Below are 8,965 nucleotides of genomic sequence, written 5' to 3'. Positions count from 1 at the left end.
AATATATTGAAAATATTATTTACTTAAAAAATTCGTGCGTTTTTATTCTAGGGGAATTTGATTGATTTATTTATTTTGGTGCCGCCGCATCAGTTATTGGGCGTGTCATACATTTACACATATCTTATTACGCTCTCTGATTAGTCAATGCATGTAGAGTGGGCGTGGTATGTTTAAGATCCGCCTCCCCCGTAATGCGCGGCTACAGCGCTAATGCTAATGCTTTGTCTTGTTGTCTCTAGTCACTCTTGAGTCAGAACTCGTCTTTGCTGGTATAAAGTAAAACAATAAACACATTTAACCATTCATACCACCAATTTAAACTATGAGCAAACGAAAAGCGCCACAAGAAACTCTGAACGAAGGAATCACAGACTTTCTGATTGGTGAGTGTTGCTTGTGACATCTCAGATTAGCATGTGGCTAAGCTAACTGTACCTTTAAACACAGAATAAATGAAGACGAATAGATTCATCATGCATAACAGGCTGTTATGACAAGAAATGTCACTTCAATGGGACATTAGATATCTCTAAATGCATACTTAATAGCAACTATTGAGCTATTTTTAAAGGTACGGTTTTATAATGTAATGCTCCACTTAACAAAACAAAGGTAAATATTGTTTTTACAGCAGTGAATTCATCTTGCACGAATAAACACTGTTAGTATTCGTAAATATATAAATTACAATTCTTTTTTATAGACTTATCATTGGTCAGGAAATTATTTGGCAGCCCAAGCGTCATTGATTTGCAGATTTTGGTTTGTTTATTTAAAATAAATGTCTCTAAATTGAATTTTATTACTATATTTAACAACTGGATTACTAAAGTAGATTCAAACACACTTTATATGGTTCTTCTCCATTCAGAGTTGGCCAATTATGAGCGAAATGTCAACAGAGCCGTCCACAAATACAATGCTTACAGGTAAGACAGTCATATGTGATATGTTTAGTGGTGTAGGCTATAATGACATAACTAGAAATGTAACTTATGACAAGTGTACCGATCACATATGACACTTTCTGTCCAGAAAAGCAGCATCTGTGATTGCCAAATACCCACAGAAGATCACAAGTGGAACAGAAGCAAAGAAACTGGTACACAATCTGTTATTCTTTTGCTTCTGTGAGTTTTGCGAGTCCTTAAATGTGTGTAATAGTTGTGGACTGATTTAAGTGCAAAAGTTGTATTATTAAATCATGTCTCTCTCAGGATGGAGTTGGTGCAAAGATAGCTGAGAAAATCGATGAGTTTTTAACCACAGGAAAACTGCGCAAACTGGAAAAGGTATTTGACTGCAAAAGAAAAACGTGTTTTATTTTAGAAACGATTTAACCTGTATCTGTTTACCGAATGCTGTCACATGGAGACTCCTATATCTCTTAATATCATACGTGATGAAAGCAGATTTTGGTTCAATATACAGAGGTAAACATGTATATAATTTGTACATTTGACCAGGGACATATGTTATACAAACTATATATGTTTTACCAGGGACATATGTTTTATATATACTGTATACATTTGACCAGGGACGTATGTTATACTTACTATATACATTTTACCAGGGACGTATGTTATACTTACTATATACATTTTACCAGGGATGTATGTTATACTTACTATATACATTTTACCAGGGATGTATGTTATACAATACTATATACATTTTACCAGGGACGTATGTTATACTTACTATATACATTTTACCAGGGATGTATGTTATACTTACTATATACATTTTACCAGGGATGTATGTTATACTTACTATATACATTTTACCAGGGACGTATGTTATACTTACTATATACATTTTACCAGGGACGTATGTTATACAATACTATATACATTTTACCAGGGACGTATGTTATACTTACTATATACATTTTACCAGGGATGTATGTTATACTTACTATATACATTTTACCAGGGATGTATGTTATACTTACTATATACATTTTACCAGGGATGTATGTTATACAATACTATATACATTTTACCAGGGACGTATGTTATACAATACTATATACATTTTACCAGGGACGTATGTTATACTTACTATATACATTTTACCAGGGATGTATGTTATACTTACTATATACATTTTACCAGGGACGTATGTTATACTTACTATATACATTTTACCAGGGATGTATGTTATACTTACTATATACATTTGACCAGGGACGTATGTTATACTTACTATATACATTTTACCAGGGACGTATGTTATACAATACTATATACATTTTACCAGGGACGTATGTTATACTTACTATATACATTTTACCAGGGATGTATGTTATACTTACTATATACATTTTACCAGGGACGTATGTTATACTTACTATATACATTTTACCAGGGATGTATGTTATACTTACTATATACATTTTACCAGGGACGTATGTTATACTTACTATATACATTTTACCAGGGACGTATGTTATACTTACTATATACATTTTACCAGGGATGTATGTTATACTTACTATATACATTTTACCAGGGACGCATGTTATATATATTATATACATTTTACCAGGGACATATGTTATATATACTGTATACATTTTACCAGGGACGTATGTTATACTTACTATATACATTTTACCAGGGATGTATGTTATACTTACTATATACATTTTACCAGGGACGTATGTTATACTTACTATATACATTTTACCAGGGATGTATGTTATACTTACTATATACATTTTACCAGGGACGTATGTTATACTTACTATATACATTTTACCAGGGACGCATGTTATATATATTATATACATTTTACCAGGGACATATGTTATATATACTGTATACATTTTACCAGGGACGTATGTTATACTTACTATATACATTTTACCAGGGACATATGTTATATATACTGTATAGTTTATTTTATATATCTCCTATAGATTCTAACCTGCTCATGTGGTCTGTATGTTTGGTCTGTAGATTCGCAGTGATGACACAAGCTCCTCCATTAACTTCTTAACCAGAGTGACTGGAATCGGGTATGACGCTCTTTATGTTGAGTAAACGATCACAATAGTGTTGACAAATATATGTAATGTACACAATATGTCTTTTTCATTGTAGTCCTGCTGCGGCTAGGAAGTTTTATGATGAGGGTGTCAGGACATTAGAAGGTTTGTATACAGTCAGTTGCTTTGATGTTTCTGTTGTATTCTTTAGCTACAAATGCACATGTTTTAATTCTCATCTGGGACTTTGTAGATCTGTCGAAAATTGAACACAAGCTCAACCATCATCAGCAGATCGGGTTAAAGTACGTCTAGCGTTGTTAGTTTGTGTCAAACAATGGCTTTGTGTTGGTGTTTGCACTCAACACATTTTTTTGTATTTTGAAATGAATGTCTTCTGTTTATGACGTCCATGTTTACATCCTGTTGTCTTTATTCAAGGTACTTTGAAGAGTTTGAGAAGAGAATTCCTCGTGCAGAAATGCAGAAAATGGAGGTTGGCGTTTTCAGTGATCTTGATCAATTATTTGGAGCCATTTTTAATGCGTTTATGCGTTAATATGTTTAATTGATGTCGGCAGGGTCTGATATTAAAAGAACTTGATATAGTGGATCCTGAGTACATTGGCATCATCTGTGGCAGCTATAGGAGAGGTAACTGGCATAACTGTATATTTATGGCGTATTTATGAAGCCTCTGCATTGTTTTTACACCTCGATGAATGAAGCTAAAGTGATGGTTTGCCATACTATCAAATAGTAAAACAGCCGTAGTGAGATGTGACAAGCGTTCTGAGCTTTAGAGGTCACTTATTTCTTGTATTCATTATGTTTTTCTTGTTAAAATACTTACATTTACGTACAAATGATCTCCAGGAGCAGAGTCGAGTGGTGATATTGATATATTGCTGACCCATCCAGACTTCACCTCTCAGTCTGAGAAACAGGTAAACCTACAGACCAGTGACACAGTCAGATGATCGTATCCTTTTCTTGCTCACCAAATTTCTTGATGATTTCTCTCCTCGTGCAGCCCAAACTTCTTCACGCAGTTGTGGATCATCTGGAGTCCATCGGCTTCATCACGGACACTCTGTCTAAAGGAGACACAAAGTTTATGGTGGGTTTTGATCTCACTCACTTGCTCAAAGCGGGTACAAATAATAATAAATCACAATTCAAAATAAATGGTGTCTTCTTTAAGGGTGTGTGCCAACTTCAGGAAGATGAAGAAGATTATATTCACCGCCGAATTGATATCAGGTCTGTACTCGTTATTTCCTTTGTTCAGGATCTGCTTAAAGCCCTCTTACTTTAATTCCAGCTAACTAAATAGTACCATGGTATTGCCTTGTTTTTTTGGAAATGGTAGCTTTGTAATTCTGTGGTATTTTGTGAAGGACTTTGGATAGAAATACCATTGTATGTTCTAAGGCTGAATTACAATCCGCCTACAAAGATCAAAAAGGCATATAAATGGAAATGCTAATCAGATAACATTAAATACTTGGGAGCTGTTCTGACAGAAGATCCATCTAGAATGTTTGATGCCAATTATGGGCCTCTAATTTCAAAAATAAAATCAGATTTACAAAGGTGGAACAATGTCCCATTTTTGAGTTTACACTCTCGGATAGACTCAATTAGAATAAATATCCTCCCTCGTTTCTTGTACCTCTTTTTATGTCTTCCTATTTGGATAACTCAAAAACATTTTGATGAGTGGGATAGCATAGTGGCAAAATATATTTGGCAAAATAAAAGAGGTAGGATAAAATATCAAACAATACAGTTGACGAAGGAGAAGGGAGGGCTAGGCCTTCCCTGCCTCAGGGATTATTATTACGCTGCCCAAGTTAGACCTTTAATCTGTTTATGTTCACCCATTTATTCGGCGGGATGGAAAGATGTTGAAGGGTCTATTACGAAAGATATACCCATTATGGCCCTTTTAAATGACAAAAAACTTCAAACGAATATCAAAATAACTGAGGATGTTATGTATGAGTCTCTTCTGAGCTCCTGGAATAGAATACTACAAACATGCAACCTAAAAAAAAGTGTCTAGAATTTTAAGGTGGTGTGCATATGATTCTGACTTCAGACCAAATGCCCTTGATGGAAGATTTAAAGGTTGGGTCTCAAAAGGAATTACAACCTATTACTCGTTTATGCACAAGGGAACATTTATGAATTTTGAATTCTTACAGAACAAATATGGTTGAGGTCAGGACGATTTCTATAGATACTTACAGGTTAGGCATTATTTTGATCAAAATATAAAAATAACTTTGGAAAAATGCAACTTGGGGTTCCTATAGACTTTCTTAACATTAATTACATCCATCCATCCATCCATCTTCAACCGCTTATCCGAAGTCGGGTCGCGGGGGCAGCTGTTCCAGCAGGGGGCCCCAAAATACCCTATCCCGAGCCACATTAACCAACTCTGACTGGGGGACCCCCGAGGCGTTCCCAGGCCAGTGTGGAGATGTAATCTCTCCACCTAGTCCTGGGTCTTCCCCGAGGCCTCCTCCCAGCTGGACGTGCCTGAAACACCTCCCTAGGGAGGCGGCCAGGGGGCATCCTTACCAGATGCCCAAACCACCTCAACTGACTCCTTTCGACGCAAAGGAGCAGTGGCTCTACTCCGAGCTCCTCACGGATGACTGAGCTCCTCACCCTATCTCTAAGGGAGAAGCCCGCCACCCTTCTGAGGAAACCCATTTCGGCCGCTTGTACTCGCGACCTAGTTCTTTCGGTCATGACCCAGCCTTCATGACCACAGGTGAGGGTAGGAACAAAAATTGACCGGTAGATCGAGAGCTTTGCCTTTCGGCTCAGCTCTCTTTTCGTGACAACGGTGCGATAGAGCGAGTGCAATACCGCCCCCGCTGCCCCGAATCTCCGGCCAACCTCCCGCTCCATTGTCCCCTCACTCATGAACAAGACCCCGAGGTACTTGAACTCCTTCACTTGGGGCAAAACCTCATTCCCTACCTGGAGTACGCACTCCATCGGTTTCCTGCTGAGAATTACATCATCTTCTCTAAATAAATTGGTTTCTAGGTTATACAGAGTCATTCAGCATGGGAAAAAACCTAACACAGATTACATTAAGAGGAGATGGGAAATGGAAGGTAATATACAAATTTTAAATGAAAGCTGGGTGAATATATGTAGAGTACAATGGAACACTACTGGTTCGAACACCTGGCGTGAGTTTGGTTGGAAGAATATAATCAGGTTTTTTATCACACCTATTCAAAAGAGACATCAGGGTAATGGTGACTCATGCTGGAGTCTCTGTGGATTCTCGGGAGCCAATCATTTCCACATTTTCTGGGACTGCCCAATGTTAAGCCTTTATTGGTCACAAATTTGTGAACATATTAATCAGATATTTGGCAGTAAAATACCTTGCAATTTTGAAAATGTGTATTTGGCCAATGCTGATGTTAATAACTGGAGAAATAAGGACAAGAGGTTGCTTTGGATACTACTGGCAGCGAGTAAGAAAGCAATAACCAGGAAATGGTTAAAACCGGACCCTCCGAACATCGAAGAGTGGGTCAACCTAATCCAAGAAATCTACAGTATGGAAAAACTTTCATTTACTCTCAGGATTCAAAGAGACATGTTTTATAAAATCTGGACAAAGTGGTCCGAGTATGTCAAGCCCATAAGATCGGACTTTGTATGAATGTTACAGTTTTATGTGAAAGAAAAACGTTTTTGTATAGGTGCTCTTCCCATTGTTGTTCACATTAAAAATGTTAAAAAGAAAAGGAAAAAAAAGAAATACCATTGTACATGAATATGTACAATGGAGTGGTGGTGGTGTTGTGGTCTAAAGCACATAACTGGTAATCTGGTAATCAGAAGGTTGCTGGTTCGATCCCCACAGCCACCATCACCATTGTGTCCTTGAGTAAGGCACTAACCTCCAGGTTGCTCCGGGGGGATTGTCCCTGTAATAAGTGCACTGTAAGTCACTATGGATGATGGTGGCGTAGTGGGCTAAAGCACATAACTGGTAATCAGAAGGTTGCTGGTTCGATCCCCACAGCTACTACCATTGTGTCCTTGAGTAAGGCACTTAACTCCAGGTTGCTCCGGGGGGATTGTCCCTGTAATAAGTGCACTGTAAGTCACTAAGGATGGTGGTGGCGTAGTGGGCTAAAGCACATAACTGGTAATCAGAAGGTTGCTGGTTTTATCCCCACAGCCGCCGCCATTGTGTCCTTGAGTAAGGCACTTAACTCCAGGTTGCTCCGGGGGGTTATTGTTCCTGTAATAAGTGCACTGTAAGTCACTTTGGATGGTGATGGTGTAGTGGGCTAAAGCACGTAACTGGTAATCAGAAGGTTGCTGGTTTGATCCCCACAGCCACCACCATTGTGTCCTTGAGTAAGACACTTAACTCCAGGTTGCTCCAGGGGGGATTGTCCCTGTAATAAGTGCACTGTAAGTCACTTTGGATAAAAGCATCTGCCAAATGCAGAAATGTAAATGAATATGGAAATCATTCAACGCATAATAATATATCAAAATACCATAAATATCTCAAACATCACTGCTACCATCTTGGGCTTTTACATAACTGAGATCATTTCGGAAGCTTCCTGTTCTATTGCCATTCCAGGTTATAAATGTGTTTTGATCATTTTGCCAAGTTTGGGATTCCTACAATGTACGGTTGCTGACACCCAGACACTTTTAGGGCAGAAAAAGAGTAACAAAATCAATGCAAATACAGTAGGATTTCAGGACCTATTGTGTTTGGACCCCTAATGATGTGCTCCAGAGCTTTGCAGATGTACATTTCTAAAATACAAAAATTAGATATGTTTCGCACTGATTGAAGAGCCACATGTGTCGCTTATTTTTAAGACTTTATTATTAATATTTCTTGAATAAATAAAGGTACATTTCTAGTTTCAGCGTAATTTATTCTTGAGATCTTTGTTTTGATGGACAGGAAAAATGAGCTTCATACCATGTGACCCACATTTGGTTTTCGACCTTTGAAAATGGGTAAAATGTAACTCAATTTGCAAATGGAGCCACATTGAGTGCCCCATATCTCTGGGATTTAACCATATAGGGCCTTAAAAATGGACAAACATAATGTAAAGTTTGTTTTGAACCAGCATATGTAAGGATATTAAGCTATCTTTAATACTTCTGGAGTTATAGGCACTCCAACTTTGGAAAAACAGCATTTAAAAAGTGCTTTTTCCCAATTTTGGACTCACGCCATTGGCATATAATGTAACAAGTGTTGCTGAAGCCAACTGATTTTGGTAATAGACCTACCTATTTCTGTGTAAAAATAAAGTAATAATGCTGACACCTTTCTATGGTAATTTTTTGACCCGTAGGATTGCTTCAAAATCATAGGCGAAAATCGCCATTTTGACCCATATGTGCAAAATAATGGATTACTTGGAAAAATGTATTCATGGAATTTAATAGTGTGACTTTCATCATCATTTATGTTTGTCTTTCTTCAGAAAAAGTATTAACAAAATAAAAATGTTCAGCCAGGATAGTTTCTGAAATGTGGTTGATCTGACATCAGCCCTCAGAGATGTTCGTATGGCAAAAGTCATATTATCCAGAATGTTCTTCACATCGTTCTCACTCTCTCTGGTTCTGTAGGCTTATTCCAAAGGATCAGTATTACTGTGGAGTGCTGTACTTTACTGGGAGTGACATATTCAACAAGAACATGAGGACTCATGCACTGGAGAAAGGCTTTACTCTTAATGAGTACACCATTCGTCCACTAGGGGTCACAGGTGAGAAATACACGAACACTGGATCGCCTTACAGTACCAGTCTGATATCATGAACATTACGTGACCGTGGCAACATTTTTGCAAAATTAAATGACGTGCTTTATCACGCATTTCCCAGTGAAATATCCAGAAGGGGGCGCCAAAAGCAAGTGAAATGGTGTCT

The 8,965-nt window shown here is 37.6% G+C and overlaps 1 protein-coding gene across 1 annotated transcript in view; it reads left to right on the top strand.

The window, feature by feature from the left end:
- The first annotated feature begins 203 nt into the window (after positions 1 to 203).
- The window catches only part of LOC127630501 (DNA polymerase beta-like), a 10,623-nt gene continuing 1,861 nt past the window's right edge, over positions 204 to 8,965 (top strand). The window contains exons 1-13 of the mRNA XM_052108075.1: positions 204 to 386; positions 875 to 932; positions 1,039 to 1,105; positions 1,221 to 1,295; positions 2,970 to 3,028; positions 3,114 to 3,163; positions 3,252 to 3,303; positions 3,440 to 3,494; positions 3,580 to 3,652; positions 3,875 to 3,945; positions 4,032 to 4,118; positions 4,203 to 4,261; positions 8,663 to 8,802. Of these exons, the coding sequence (XP_051964035.1) occupies positions 326 to 386; positions 875 to 932; positions 1,039 to 1,105; positions 1,221 to 1,295; positions 2,970 to 3,028; positions 3,114 to 3,163; positions 3,252 to 3,303; positions 3,440 to 3,494; positions 3,580 to 3,652; positions 3,875 to 3,945; positions 4,032 to 4,118; positions 4,203 to 4,261; positions 8,663 to 8,802 (907 nt within the window). The 5' untranslated portion in view covers positions 204 to 325. The remainder of the gene's footprint in view (positions 387 to 874; positions 933 to 1,038; positions 1,106 to 1,220; positions 1,296 to 2,969; positions 3,029 to 3,113; positions 3,164 to 3,251; positions 3,304 to 3,439; positions 3,495 to 3,579; positions 3,653 to 3,874; positions 3,946 to 4,031; positions 4,119 to 4,202; positions 4,262 to 8,662; positions 8,803 to 8,965) is intronic.

The sequence above is a fragment of the Xyrauchen texanus genome, chromosome 37 (assembly GCF_025860055.1).
Source record: "Xyrauchen texanus isolate HMW12.3.18 chromosome 37, RBS_HiC_50CHRs, whole genome shotgun sequence".
Classification (NCBI taxonomy): Eukaryota; Metazoa; Chordata; class Actinopteri; order Cypriniformes; family Catostomidae; genus Xyrauchen; species Xyrauchen texanus.
Note: the sequence above shows the minus strand (reverse complement) of the source record. Positions and strands in the feature narration are given on the sequence as shown.